General features: G+C 38.6%; 1 protein-coding gene across 1 annotated transcript; it reads left to right on the plus strand.

Moving 5' to 3' along the window:
- Positions 1-233: 233 nt before the first annotated feature.
- Positions 234-15,853, plus strand: lrrc15 (leucine rich repeat containing 15). The gene is made up of 2 exons (XM_031902375.1): positions 234-625; positions 11,457-15,853. The coding sequence occupies exon 2, from the start codon at positions 11,462-11,464 to the stop codon at positions 13,226-13,228; it is 1,767 nt and encodes a 588-aa protein (XP_031758235.1). The 5' UTR covers positions 234-625; positions 11,457-11,461; the 3' UTR covers positions 13,229-15,853.
- The last annotated feature ends 218 nt before the right edge of the window (positions 15,854-16,071 follow it).

Here is a 16,071-nt window from a genome sequence, read left to right on the forward strand (position 1 = left end):
CTTTATAAATAAATATTAATAATACTAATAATAATAATAAATGTAAAAATGGGCACCTACTCTGAGGCCACTGGGAGCAACATCCAAGGGGTTGGTAAACAACATGATGTTCATGAGTCACTGGTTGGGGATCACTGGGCTAGGCCAATAGCACCAGTTCTCCCCAGCCTAGCAACATTCCTAGGATTTGCTATAGCTCTGCCCCTTTTATGTCCAAAGTAGCACAGGATTTAACAACTCCATTGATTCCATAAGGACTGATATGAGCACTTTGCTTCATGGTCTGTTCCTCTGCACTTTACAGCTAATAAGGGAATTATAGAGTGGGTCAGAAAGAATGATGTTTCTCATGGAATATTAACTTACTCATCAGGAAATCTACATTCCACTGCAAAGCAAGCATCCGTGAGGAGGGCAGTGCTTACACCAAGAGCAGGAATACTGTACAATAACATTCTTTAGCTTGTGTGCTTATGGAGAGACTGATGGAGCTCTAACCCATTGACACGTCCCCTTTGCTGATTCATTGATCTGCTTTTAAACAGAGGGAAGGAAGCAAAAACTTCCAGTCTCCAGCTGCAGAACAGTGCACAGTAGAGCTTCAGGATTGTAAGAAACGACCAAGGTGGGTAACATCTGGATTTGTATTCTCTTCAGCTCTTCTGACCTGACTCAGTGCATAGCAAATCACTTTATTAGCAGAATAATTCTGGCTTGCAAGGCAGCACACTCCAACATTACTCTTTGTGTGTAGGTATTGATAATTATAGATAACCTTGCTGACCATTATGAGCACAGGTAATGTAAATTGTACCAAAATTATTATCTAAGTACACAAATGACTTACTTTAGACTCTATAAGGATCAATACAATATTAAAACAGTGATAATTTGGGGAAATAGAGGAACTATAACATGTGAAATAACATGTGTTATTACTTAAATGATTATGGAAAATACATTAGAGGTTTAATTATACTAAAATTGTACAGGGCATCTGAATAGAATAGAAACATTATGGTTATATATGGTTGTATTAAAATTATATTGTTTTGCTGTGTGGTCATTATAATAATACTAATGTTATAATAAGAACCTTCATTACTGGCCTTCATTAGAATTTGTTTCCCTGAGATGTTTCTAAATTGAGACAAAAATACTTGTAGGTAAATGAACAGCAGATTTATCTGTAACCACTGACTCATTGTTAATAGAATATCCAGAACAGACTGTTTGCCTCTATGGAAGCCAAAGCAATTAATAGCAGAAAAAAGTGATGCTACACTTTGGAAAGGCACACAGAGATTAATATTAGGACCACATGAATATATTCTGTGCAGGATTTCCTTTAACGAGTATTGTTCAAGTTTTGGCTGCAGTCAGTGTTTTACTGAGCCACAACAATGTGTAACATGTACATATAATGATCTACATCAGGGATAGGCAGAATGTAGTGCTACAGCTTTTGTATAGCTACATGTACAAACATTCCCTGCCAGCACTACCACTGAGGCATATGTATCTTAAAGGCACACTAACCACAAAAATGCAATTTATGAAATGATTCCCAGTATGAAGTTAAAGAATACAAATGGTAAAGCTTTATGTTCTTCATGTCTGTCTAACCTTTCTCTTCTCTATTTTGGTGCTGGTGCTGGTGCTGCCATGCTCTGGGTATGAGACAATTATAACAATGAGCACATCTCACTGGAAAGAGATAATTGGTCAGTTTATGGGATACAGACAGACAGAATGACTCTTAATTCATCAGTTACATAAACACTGAAGCAACATTAAAAAGGGGATTTGTATATTTTTTGCTGTTGCACACAGACTGCAAACTCTAGAAGCAGCTGAGGGGTTGATATTTTCTTCTATTCAGATTTCACTACTGTTTTCTGCTTCATGGTGCAATGGGACTGTTTAAATCCATAACAGAGTCAGTGTGGAAAATACTTTTCTCATAGCCAACAATTGAACTACATCTAATCTTTGGCTTCTGGCAGAAAGATCAGGGTATTTGAGGTGATGCCTTCTTTGGTGCGCTCAGAGCAGTGGGGCACAGTGGTTGCCCAATAGATCAAACAGTCTGATGAGGGGAAACTACGCTTAAGTGTGATGTTAATTACTGAGGCTATATGACAGACACCCGTGTAGGTCTGGCATCAGTCCCTGTTTCCATTGCCTGAAGGCTTGGGCGAGTCACTTAAAGAACAAGTAGTACAGTGATATTTAATTGTGAATATAATTGTGAATATAATTAGACCTTGGGCCGACATTCCTGTCCACTAAAAAGGGCACTGACCCGGGGTACTATTTCTGCCAAATCAACATTATTTCCTGATGCCCTAGAGATATTCTATGCTGTAGATAGTGTGAAGATAGTGTGCATGCACAGTAAAGTAGAAATCATGATTTTAAAGTTAAGGGTTCAATATTTATTGCATATTTGTGGTGTCCAGGAAAGTGGGTTAGCAAAGTTTGCTTCAGGTGTTGTCGCCTACAGATCAGGTATTTTTACTTATTAACTGCTAGTAATCATAATCCAGATTGGTTGCTAAGGGCTTGACAAACTTGTTAACCTTTTATTACCCAATAAGAGACTCTCTCACAACCGCAACACAGTTAGGGCAATGTACCCTACCAAAAGCAGTGGCATAACTTGATACGCCCCATACCGTGAAAAGGGGCCACACAGTGATTACTACACCTGCCTGCTCCCCACCGAGAATGGTTGGGGAGGGGGATTTCTATTGCTATAGAGGAAGCAGACCCCATGTTCTGGGTACAAAAGTACCCAAAAGAGCAGAACTGAGGAAGTATCTACAGGATACATTGTAGGAAATAAATGCAGGTACAATAAAAACAGCCAACAATCCTGGTAATATTTAAGATGAATGGTGTAATTCATTTTTATCATAATAGATAGTTACATAGTTACAAAGGGTTGAAAAAAGACCATCAAGTCCATCAAGTTCAACCCTTCCAAGTAAAACCAGCACACACAAACCTATACTGACCTATCTATACACTCACATACATAAACCCTATATACCAACATCAATACTAACTGTAGATTTTAGCATCACAAAATCCTTGGATATTATAAAATATTAAAGACATATCAACCCCAAAAATATTTTTTTGCCTAATAAAAGAAAACTTAATTCTAAGCAACTCTGCAATATACATTCATTACAAACTTGTAATGGTTTTTTAGTTATTTGTATATATAATTGCTATTACAAGCACTGTCTTCCTGTTCTGTTTATCCCCTGCCCTGGTGGCTCTGGCAGTTGAAACATTGTAACACAAGCAGTTTGACAGACCTGTCTTGCTGGAGGAGTCTGCCCTATGCAACATTGTTTAGAAAGTAATAACCAGGAGTTCAGCAAACGCTGCTCTCCTTTAAGGATGAAAACTACAAGCATTTCAATTTGCTCTTTAGCTGGCAGTTATTTAGTCACGTGAGAGATTTGGACCTACCCTGTGATGAAGAGGAACAGGCCTCTCTTGTGACATGACAAATTAACCATAGACATCGCCAATGATGTCACTAGATGGGCAGGTCCAAGATCCAAGGGTAAGAGGTGATTTTGAAATCTCCCATGTGAGTCTGTAACACTCGCCTAGAATAGCAATTGCATTATTATATGTGTTGCATATACATAAGCAGAGGTGGATTTCTACATACAAAAATGCAACTTATTGGGCTTCCTGCGTGGGAGGTGAATAGAACTCGCATGGTTACAAAGCAGTAAGTTCCCCTATTATTAATATACAGTGGCATCACAGAAAATAGGTCAATTTTTGCTATTTGTTATATACATGGTTTCAGTAAGGGTCATGTATCTTTCAGATACAGCACTAATAACAGGTGCTGCTATGTTCTTGCACCTACTTGTTCACTGTGGTGCAGTTGTTCCTAGCTTAGCACATCAGGTACAAGAAGAAGCTCACTCCATTGCAAGTAAAGTGGTTCAATGTTCTTTCACAAGGTTCATTGTGCCTTATGGGGAACATGTGACCAATATTGGCTTCTGCTCCTATGCAACCCAAATATACACAAGGATTAGGGTTTAAAACCCTACAAAGAATGAATTAGCAGAGTGCTTTGAATAGGATACCATAAAAAGGTGGGCAGAAAACATGACATAGCTTTAAAACATGTGACTCTATTGAACTTTGGCCATTTACTAAGTATAAAGTTAAAAAAAACCCTGCAGTTTGTCAAGATTTTTCCAAATATTGTAGCAGAATAACAGATCAACATACCCACATATTAAAGCAATGTTTTTGCTGTAAATATAGATGCATCATATTGGACTGGTTAGTAAATGCTGCACAAATGACATTTAGGTGCAACCATGATAAAATGCACTCAATTTTCTGGACACAAGACACAATGGGAAGGTGTAAAATATATTGAAAATACATTGGTACCTTGTGCTTCTCTGTGCTTAGCCTAGCGCATCAGTAACAGGAACAGGCACAATGTGTACGGCATCGGTGGTAGGTGCACACTCTTGTATGTAGCCACCTGCCTTTCCAAAATCTCATTCCAAAACCAAATGTATTAATATAAAGTGGGTTCTCCCTTTGCTAATAAAACAGTTTTTACTCACTATTTTTCTGGCAAGGCTTTCCAGTAGATTTTGCAACCATGTACCATTTGCTTCTTTTTCCTGTTACTGGGCAGATGTCCATGTATCTAGTTTGCCATTAGCATTTGTGCCTTATTGGTTTATAGGTAGACCACTCCCTTTTCACTCTAATATAGTTTTGTGTAAAGGGGTGGGTCTTTCTCTTTGGCTGCATCTGTTGACCCAGGTGGAAGTTCCACTGAGCCTGGGATCAACAGGGCCCTAGTAAAGCTATCTACCCTAGAGGCTACAACTAGCTCTAGGAAGTCAGGGAACAGGGACCCGGTGAATGAGGAATAGTAAGTGTCTGATTAATTTATAAGAGCACTTTCTAGGAATGTGAGATTAGTTAGAAAGAGCAGTTTCTTGTTCCAACCAGGAGAGATTAGCAGGAAGTACTCTTCCCTACAGGCACTGTTGGCTTAGAGTAGGACCACGGTTAAGATGCAGGTATAAGGTCGGTATCTATCGCTCATCTGTAGTTGTGAGGGCTGTGAGGGGTCCTTGACTGCTAAGGGACACCCTAAGGATAAAGATACTTGGACAGGCTACTCTCTGCAGGGAGGTCATGCTGGTTGCTGGTCCTTACCTTCTCCATCCTCGGCTGAGGTGGGCTAAACCGGTGGACATCAAATTTTTTTACCTTCTGTGCAACTATCTGATACCTCCTCTGTGAGAGTATTGCTATAACCCTGTGGATCATTTGTCTTGGACAATAATCAAGTTAAGTTCTGGTTTACCACAAAGAAGCTTCTGGCGCTCATTCTTTTAGTTGTAGTTGCACTACACCCCAAGGATATTTCCGCATAGCGAAAGCCCATCTCATGTGTAGAGTTCTATGTACCCCATGCTCTAAAGCCAATCTATCTGGAGTTCAGATCTTTCATTTCTTATTTTGTCTTAAATGGTTATTTAGGGACATTTAAGGCAACTGAATGTTTAGTTATTCCTGAAATTGGTTTCATTCATCAAGTTGTAAGAGCGACCTGGCTGCCTTTGTATCTGGCAGAACAGGGCTGTTACAAATGCTTGTGGTGTGAGTAGCACACAGAGGAATGTGCTTACTTCCATGTTCCTCGAAAACTGGTAGAAAGCTCAGTGACTGCATTAAGGGATTGGGGCAATGGGAGAGCTGGCAGGGGACAGATGTGAGCACTTGTGGTTTATATTGTACCATCCCTGCTGTTTGATTTCTGGCTAGACCTTTCACTGGTTTCCATTGATAAGATGACAGCAGAGAAGCGCTGGCTCCAGTGCTTTATAAAGGAGCAGCGTCAGCAAATCTAAGTGAAAGTGGACCCTTAGGATGGGAGGGCAGATGAGGATAAGAGGCAGCAGAGCCTCAAGTTTCATCTATTTTTGCTCTGAATCTGCAGAAATGAACTAAGCTGATGAATAAACAGAGATCTAATCGAAGTGTCTCCAGCTGTGGTAACTACATTACCCAGCACCCCCTTGAGTGAACATAGTTAACAGCAGTTGCAGTAACCCACCTTTTCCTGTCACTGGGTTACATGGTTGGCTGAGAATACTATTTTTTCATTGCTTAATAGCTATGGCTGAACTGCAACTTTCAGCATGCCAGTTGGGGTATTAAATCCAAAAAAAGTCTGCATAATAATAATAGCATATTTCATTGTAGGCAAATTTCCGATATTATTTGCAATTAACAGTACTGTAGAAATAAGCTTAATTTTAAAGTTATGTAAATGTAATTTTTATTGAAAGCAGTGTCCCTTGCTATTCACCATTGGACCCAACTACATATAAAACTGAATAAATGTGGCAGTAGTTAGCTCCTCTGCAGCCAAGCCCTAGCTTCCCACAGTGCTGGCAGAATGGTTGGTTGTCCCCCCAACATGTGGAGTGGAGTTTGTGGTTTTTCCCTGGCACAATTAATTGGGTATGCTTACCTACCTAATTGCTAGTGTGGTCTCTCTACCCAAATTGAAGTCTTGGCTGGAGGAGAACTGACCACTGCTATGTTGTTTCTGTGGTATATCTGTGGGCCAGTATATAGCAAAGCATATAACAGATTCTGCTTTCATCTGAAACTTTGTTTACTTCTCCTTTAAAAAAAAAACAAAAACACATTATTCCAGAATTTAGCATTCAGCAGGCACCAAAAATGACTAGGTCTCAGTCCGCTGGGCACTCCTGCACATGGCTGACCCCTACCCACCCTCCACTGGTCTGGAATGGATCTTAATTCACCAGAAGTAATACATTTGGTGCACAAATAAATTTATGTTCCATGTAACTTTTTTGATGATATTGTAGACTGACATGTGCATCCTTGTACTTCCTTAGCTTGTTATCTTTTCAAGATAAGGATGGGATCTGATTTCACATTCAAAGTACATTGACAGATAAAATGTAATTGTTTGTCTTTAGCTGTCAGGCTATCTTGACAAGAACAAGCTAGCAGCCATTTGATTCCAAACTTTCTGGGACAAAAAAAAAGTGTCTTCAGCATCATACATATGCTTGTCAGTGCTTGTTGATACGCATCCAGGATATAACTGGGAAGTCTTAAGAGACTTTCCAGCTGCAGTAGAGCTCTAGACTGGAATTCCTGCTTCTTGTACATTTTATTACAACTGGTGGCAGTTTTCCGTCTGGCAGCTATTTTTGTGCTGCTTGGCACAGTTCTTAATTCTAACCATTCAGCTCAGACAAACAATACAGATGTTTGGTGGTGATGGAAGTCTTGCCTACTCTAAAACATATCTACTAAACCTTTGTAGACGTTAAAGTATAAGCTTTATTGGCAAGCAGAAACGGACAGGATAATTTAATCATAAGTGTGATCAGACACTTTAATATTCAATACATTCAACCATTAGTGACTGGCCAGTCTACTATATATCAAACTATAATATATCATACAATAGATACTAAAAAAATTTTTAAATGGACAAAAAAATGGACAGGGACTGGTGGATTCGCAGTTCAGAGGACAATAGGGAGCCTCCCACGCTCCATCTGAAGCTTAGTCAGCCAAATTTAATTTAGTTCACTGGATCACTGCCTGGTAAACAGGGTGTCCAGAAAACACATATTCAAATTATTAGTAATCAGACTAAAGGAGTTACAGACAAACTAATCTGGTGGCAGAATGCCTGGGTCACATGCTGGAGTGATTATAAATGTGTTTTCCAGCAAAAGAAGATGGTGGCTTATGTAGCGCATAAGTATGGTACTTATGGTTTGGGGGAAAGCTGATATAATTCTTATATTTAAAAAGGGATTACGATCTCCAGTTATAGGCCTGTAAGTTTGACATCCGTGGTGGGCAAGTTATTTGAAAGCTTGTTAAGGGATCACATACAAAATGATGTAGTGGAGAATGGCATTATGAGCAGTAATCAGCATGGCTTTATGAAGGACAGGTCATGTCAGACCAATTTAATTGCTTTTTATGATGAGGTAAGTAAGAAGCTGGACAGTGGGGATGCAGTAGATATCATCTATTTGGATTTTGCCAAAGCTTTTGATACCGTTCCCCACAAACGACTGCTTTCTAAGCTAAGGTCTATTGGTCTTAGTGAAGTCGTTTGCACATAGAAACTGTCTGCAGAGGGTGGTTGTTAATGGTACATTCTCTACTTGGAGTAAGGTTCTCAGTGGGGTCCCTCAGGGTTCTGTACTGGGTCCACTTTTGTTCAACTTGTTTAATAATGACTTTGCGGAGGGTATTATGGGTAATGTATCAGTGTTTGCAGATGACAAAAAACTCTGCAGCCCATTTCATTCTATCCAAGATGTGGCATCCTTGTAGCATCGGTCCTGTTGTACTCTTAGTAGTATTGTTTGCCCTCATGTGCCAGGGGTTAAAAGCTCAGGTGCTGTTCTCCTTGTCTAGGAGCTATATGCACATAGAATATTAGAACAAACAATAGATGGTACTGCCTATTAAGAACACCTAATCCCTGTCAAAGGTCCAAACCTAGTTGCTCTCATTTCTATTTATATCTTAAAAGAACATGGATGACTGTTTTGGAAGAGCTAAGGTAGCATGTGGTTTTACTTAGCTGCATCTCAGCTTAGCCTAAACCTTGGCTCATTTCATAACCCTGCTCATAACAGAAACATTTAGGTTACGAATGTAATAATCAAAGAAAAACACTCACACTCAGATATATATATATATCTATAGTAATAAACAGAATCAAGTGATATCACTACTTTGGCTTTATGTAAACTTTATTTTTTATCCAAGAAAAACTCCTATAGACACTCCTATAAACTCCTATGGTCTATTACTAAAGGAGCATTTTTTTGTTTGTTTTTTCACAATAATGCTAAAAAAAATGGGTTACTCGTGGCAAGGTGAAATTTCTGTATTAATGAACTCTATACCTTCCATGGTCTTCTCTAAATGACAGGGGAAAACAATTTGCTGTACTGCTCACGTATTACAGCTAATCTTATTAATTTTAGCCTTGAAAGTATTACTACCTTTAATCTGCCAGCCTTCCATGAAGTTATGAAGCATGTTTATCAAAGGGTAAAAATATAGTTCACCACAGTTCACCAGTAGAGAACGCAGCAGTTCTTTATTCAATAGCTATCAAATGTGACCTTTTTTTTTACCCCTTGACAACACCCAGCACAAAAACCCGTTCCTCCAATACAACAGCAAGGGCCCACCCAAGTGAAAGCAGCATGCAACTGGGGAAAACAGGGGCCCTGTAAAACTATTGTGTTATATTTGGAGTACAAAAAACTTGAACAGAAAGAGTAGACAACCAGTGCAGTGCTGGAAGTGGGGGTTAGTACATGTTGACCTACACAACAAAAATGATCATAACTTCAATTCTCCTAAATACTGTAATATGCAATATCTACCTTCTAAATACTAATCTACAACAAATGTTTGCTCAACAGTGGGCAAGAGTCACATTAATATTTGATACTGCAAAGACTGAATGGGGCCAAAATAGCCAAGCTATTTGTGCGTGGGTATTGAATTCTGTTACAGCATCAGTTCAGCAAGCAGATATATAGATGTCAGTTGCACACCATCTACTACTGCACATACATGTGGGTTAAAATCTCATATTCTCTGTTTTTTCAGTGTAAAACACTACATTTTAGCTTGATGTGAGAGTTCAAGTACATTCTTGCAATAAAGAACTATTACTTTTTTGGATGATCTAATAAGGCACTCGCCTGGTCACGGCCATGGTTTAGTGCATGTAATGCGATAAGTTTGGGGAATGGCCCAGTGGTCTTAAGAGATATGTAGTGGATGATGCGATAGCAACTTTGCTGTCTTTCTATCGATTAGCACATTGTTGGGTGGAGTACTTTGCTCATAAGGTAAATGATGTATGTAGCTGTTGATGTCTTACATAAGCCAGTATAATGTGAGATTTGTGTGTGTATTTTCTCCAAAAAATATAACAATGTTCAAGAAAACTTAAGGTTCATGAGACCCTGCAATTAGAGAAATATAACCCGTAATTATGGAATGGAAACATCACTGGTTGCAGTCATTAAGTTTGCTTCCCATGAGTTGTACAGCTTCTCTTTAGATTTGTTATGTTCCTGACCTCACAGTAAGCTCTGGTGTGGTCTAAACATACTTTGTCCCACAGGAACTTCCAGCACTGCTCTGGATTCCATTTAAATTATACAAGTCCATTACATATTATACTATTTTCTTTCGCTCTGTCTTTCTCTATGTATATTTATTGTGCCCATCTGAATCTCACAAAGAACCATTAGCATAACAAATTTTTAATGCCTATGTGTTTACCAGTCTACAGTTTTGCAAACCCAAGGATCAATACCCACAGCCCCGATTTCTGCTCCCACTGTTGTTGCTCTGCTTCCAATTTACCACAAATATCCAAAATGATGTGAGAATTTGATCCTTCCCAGGCCCAATTTGAGAGAAACACAAACAGTACGGGACCAATCACCATGCTGAAAAAAGGAGGAAATTTAATGGATGGTGCTTTGGAAGTCGTTTTTAAAAAATGTATCGATAGTCTGAAAAAGTAGCCAAAAGTAATAGACTCAGAAGCATGAATATAGATGGACATTATCTTTCTGTCAGGCTACAGGATGATGAATTTCTTTATGGTACCCCTTGCATCATTGCGCGGCACCCAACCCCCCCCCGCCTGTGCGACGTCACTGCACATTTGTATGTGGGGGGATGGATGCAAGGTGATGTGGCTAGCTGGGTTCCCTTGGACACCTGGTCATCATGGCCCTCCACTGGCTACAACCTTGTGCTGGTTGTAAAACTTCCAAGTTCTTAGAAAAAGATAACCCAGAGAGCAGAAGAAGCAGCTTATGACTTTCCTAAAGTGGCTTTTATTGCAGTATTCTCAGCACTACATGTTTCAGCTTAACCAGCCTTCTTCAGGTGAATTTATACAAAGTGATAGCACTTTCATAGCTATAACTTTGTATACATACACCTGAGGAGAGCTGGTTAAGCCAAAACATGTAGTGATGAGAATGTGTCAATGAAAGTCACTTTGGGAAAGTCATAAGCTGCTTCGTCTGCTCCTTCCTGGCCCTCCAAAGACAGACAATAGTTTGTAAATTTTTTCTAATATCTGAGTAATATTACACACTTTTGTTTAACTTTTGATTGCATGAAAATTTTATCTGAGCATGGCGGCTGCGCCCCAATATGTTATCTACATATTTTACCTTACTGATAAAATAGGCTCAATACCTGAATAGGACTGCTGTTTTAGTCTCTAGGTTGATTTGAGAATCTTTATGAGAATTTGGGTTTGAATATTTACTTAAGCATAACTAGTACAATTGTTTTTCTTTGTTTTATAGGAACCATGAAGTGGAATTCATTCAGCATTCAAATTTTCTCTTTATTTGCAATAACTTTGGTTTATGGGCAGTGTCCGAGTGACTGCATATGCCCTAGGCCTGGCCAGGTGGATTGTTCTGGACCAGAAGTCTTAGTGATTCCAGATAACATTCCTCAGAACATCAGAACACTGCAGATAGTCAACACTGAGGTTACAGAGCTACCAAATGGCATTCTTCAGAATATGACTGCCTTACTGATTTTAAGGATTGAAAAAAATGAACTGTCTACCGTGGGATCCACAGCATTTCACAACCTAATATCTCTCCGATATCTCAGTCTGGCAAACAATAAACTGCAAGAACTTCATGGCAATTTGTTTAAAGACTTGGCAAAACTGGAGACCCTTATTTTGTCCAACAATCAAATCAACCAGATCCATCCATCACTATTTACAGCACTCAGTAATGTAAAAGATCTTCAGATGGTAGGAAACAATCTGGAGTCCATACCAGTAGGAGCTTTTGACCAGATGAGCGGGCTCCTTAAACTAAATTTAGCTAAAAACAGTATCAAATACTTACCTCCCCAGGCTTTTGACAAACTTGCTAAACTTCAAACACTTCGTCTGTATGAAAATCAGCTGCAAGATATTCCAGCAGGATTCTTAAAAAAACTTAGCAGCCTTCAGGAAGTTGCGCTACATAGCAATAAACTCATTGAACTCTCTACAGATACCTTCTCTGGCAATCCATATTTACAGAAAGTGTTCTTATCAAACAATGAGATTGATTCATTGCCACGGGGTATATTTCTGAATTTACCTGAGATCACCAAACTAACACTTTATGGAAATGCATTAAGAGAGCTAACCACGGGAGTATTTGGTCCTATGCCAAAGCTAAAAGAACTCTGGCTTTATGACAACCAACTTGAACAACTTACAGATAATGTATTTAGTAACCTTACAGAAACAGTGCTGCTGGTTATAAGTAAGAACAAAATCCGCTCCATCTCTACTCACGCTTTTTGTGGACTGGAAGAACTTCAAGAGCTTTCACTGCACACGAATCTTCTTACAACTTTGGATCAAGATGTTCTCAAATGTTTACCTAAGCTGCAGAATATTTCCCTTCATAGCAATAAGATTCAATATCTCCCAGGTGACCTCTTTAAAAACATGGACACTGTAATGAACATACAGCTGCAAAACAACTCATTGGAGGATATTCCACATGACTTTTTTGACTCGTTGGTACAGCTAAATGAAGTCAAACTTTATGAAAATCCATGGAAATGTGACCACAATCTCCTCTCTTTAAAAAACTGGTTATCGGAAAACATGAATAAACTTGGCAACCTCAGTCAATTAGTCTGCACCAATTCACCTTTTAATGGTATACCCATTTCTGAATTAAGTGATGAGCAATTAACATATCAGGATTTTACAGTGGAACCAGATTTGTTCCACTCCACATTCAACTATGATACAAGTAGTCCTGACAAAACATATCCTACTGCCAGTACCCCCAGGCCTACAGATACCACAATGATCCATGATTTAGAGGATGTTTCCATGATGGATGAAACACTTGTGCCAGATGATGACACAAAAGACCATGATAGAGGTAACATGGTGGGCGGTGTTGTAATTGCAATAATAGTTTTGTGCTGCATTGCCCTGGTGGCTGCTGCCATTGCTTGTATACTATTCAACAGAAGGAAGAAAAGCCATGTGATTCTCATGAGAATGAAACAACAAAACCAGTCAAATAAAAATGGTGAATGTTAACAATACACTGTTAGTCTGCTGTTTCCTTAAGGAAACAACATGGCAAGGCCTTGTGTTTTGGTATATTACGAAACAAATGAACAATTACACTAGGAAATGAGAATTTCCTTTTATTCTCTGTTTTACAATTGTTGATAGTGGGCTCTGGTTTGTGTGACAGCAAGGGTACTGTATATTTTCTGTCCAAAAAAAGTCCAAGATGCCTATAGAACAATGAAATATATAAGTGTATTTTATTGCATATGCCTATGCATTTGAACATATGCAGAATTAGCAATTACAAAACTATATCATCTGCCATCATCTTGTTCCGGTTTTTAATTTGGACCGCAAAATAAAAGAGTCTAATGGTGATATGTAATAAAAGATGTAAATGGAATAAAAGTTTACAAAGATAAGGATAAAATAATGCATTTTGCAATGCATTACTGTTCTCTACAGAGTTAATTACATTGTGAATTTTAATTGAGCACTGCGCATTTTTAATTACTTATTTTTCTGCTATATTACATTCACTGCTCTTTTGAATAAAATATTTTTTTCTTTTTTCCATTGGTGGTTAAGTCACAATGTTACATAGCTTAACTGTGGGAAGAGGTAAAATTGTTGGCACTGGACATTTTTTTCAATAACACCATTAACTGCGTTAATCTAGCTCCAAATGCAATCAACGGGTTAAGAAGCTTGGTGCTAATTTGAACGTATTGCCCATTGTGTGAAGCTACTTTAGAGGAGGAAACATTAACTCTGGGAAGTGCTAACTGTGGAAATGACACATACTATATTATATATATATATTGTATTTGCATTTAGTTATAATATATTCATTGGCATGAAGGCACTGTTAGATATTCTTTGCTAAAATATATATCTAGGGTATCTTCTGATTTCTCTGCAGTTAACAAAATTTATGATAACCCATTGGATTCATGTAATAAAAGGTGCAAAGTTTGCCCAGGTCTTATGACCCATTTCAACTAAGATGTTTGCTTTCAACTAGGATTTATGAAAAGTGCAAGCAATAATTGACTGCTATAAGTGCCTATACAAATAAGTGCCTAACAAACTGTGCTCCTTGTATTATATTACACCTAGTTTTGTAAATATTGTCAGTAGCATATTAACCTTATACACCCCATCATTTGCACATGACTGTATTATTTTTTGGAAGAAGTTCTGATCCAGTTTTGTACTCAACAATTCCTTCATGAATTAATTATACCAACAACAGCAATGGATGTATTGTGATGGTGGCTTAGTACTGTCAGTATGGGAAAATGCCACTTGCAGCCAGTTACCTCTCAGACATACACTCAAGAGCGTGCACAGAAATTCTAAGGCAAGCACACATGACAATCTATAATATGCAAAAGAATTTTGTTAGGAAACACATTCTTTTATAGGACTCACCCACTTCTCTGCTAACCAAGTGTGCACTTGGCTTTAAAAGTGTCATGACATCTCAAATGTCATTATGTTGGTCATTTCTCAGGATGCTCAAAACCCCCAAAGAAGCTTCATATGGCAGTGCCCCTGATTATGGGACATCTAGTCAGAGGCGGACCAAGGCGACCGGCCACCTCGCCCCTGCACCTTCCTCTCCCCCCTTCTCATGTGCGGGAGGGGTCATTGCCCTCACCGCGTAATGATACGTGGCATGGGCAATGACAATGCAGCGCAGACTAGGGGTAAGCAGGAGAGGTTCTTTCCTGGCGACCCCCAGTCATTGGGCCCTAGCCAGGTGCCTCTTCTCCTATTTCCGGCTCTGCATCTAGTAGTAACTAATGAGCACAAAAGCACTCTGAATGGTAAATGAGGTGTTTGGATGTGTTAAATGTACACCAACTCTGTGCAAACTGTATTTCAAACTAAGGATGAATCTATATTCTGACAATAACACTCGCACTATGGTGTTACATAGTAGTGCTTTATTTCAAGCAAATTATGAAAAGAAGTGTCCGTAGCTATCAGGCACACTGCAGGCTGCACAGACTCACACCACGGGCACAGTCTTGCATTTATCCACTTTTGCTTAAAGACACTGAGACTATTTACAAAAAGAATAACATATGTAATATATATTTATAAGTTCTTATGAAACAAAATGCATATTTTTGTTTGATGCCAATGTTAGGCTTAGTATTCCTTATCCCCACACATAATCTGAGGCTGTGGGCATACCAGGAGAGCATTTCCTACTGCAGGCATCCTAGGGGATGAAGGAACAAATGAAGTAGAAGTACATTAAAGGATTTAACTTGCACAGGGGTGTAGGGAAGCAAGGCTGGGAGGGAAAGGCTAAATCAAAAAAGAAGGGTTGGAAACCTTTACTCAGCCTTTACTCAGCCTTTACATTGCAGGGGTGGTTGTGCCAAAAGGGGTTAATTGCTGCCTTTTATACAACTTCCTACACATGCATACGTGGTAAAACCATTACCCTCTTTGTATTTGCAGGTCTTTTTTAAATGGCATTTTTCTTGTCCCTTTGCTAGATATGTCTTTTGTGAATTAAATACAAATGTTTCTACTTTCTACTACATTTATGTAAATATTGTGCAGCAACTGAATTTATTAGTCATACGTTTTATTACTTTTGTTTTTAAATAAAAGTCTGAATTTTTCATATTTTATTGATCTAATTATTTTTACCACTACTTGAGAACTGGGTGTAATACAATAATCAAAATACAACATATAAATATTTATTATTTAAATCACGATAATTATGAAAGTGTAACCCTATCTTAGCCAAAATGTGCAACAGGACGTGGTCACTAAATCTATGGGCCAATGACAAATGCATGAAAATAAGACAACTAAAGGTCCCCATACACGAGCAGATC

The sequence above is a fragment of the Xenopus tropicalis genome, chromosome 5 (assembly GCF_000004195.4).
Source record: "Xenopus tropicalis strain Nigerian chromosome 5, UCB_Xtro_10.0, whole genome shotgun sequence".
Taxonomy (NCBI): Eukaryota; Metazoa; Chordata; class Amphibia; order Anura; family Pipidae; genus Xenopus; species Xenopus tropicalis.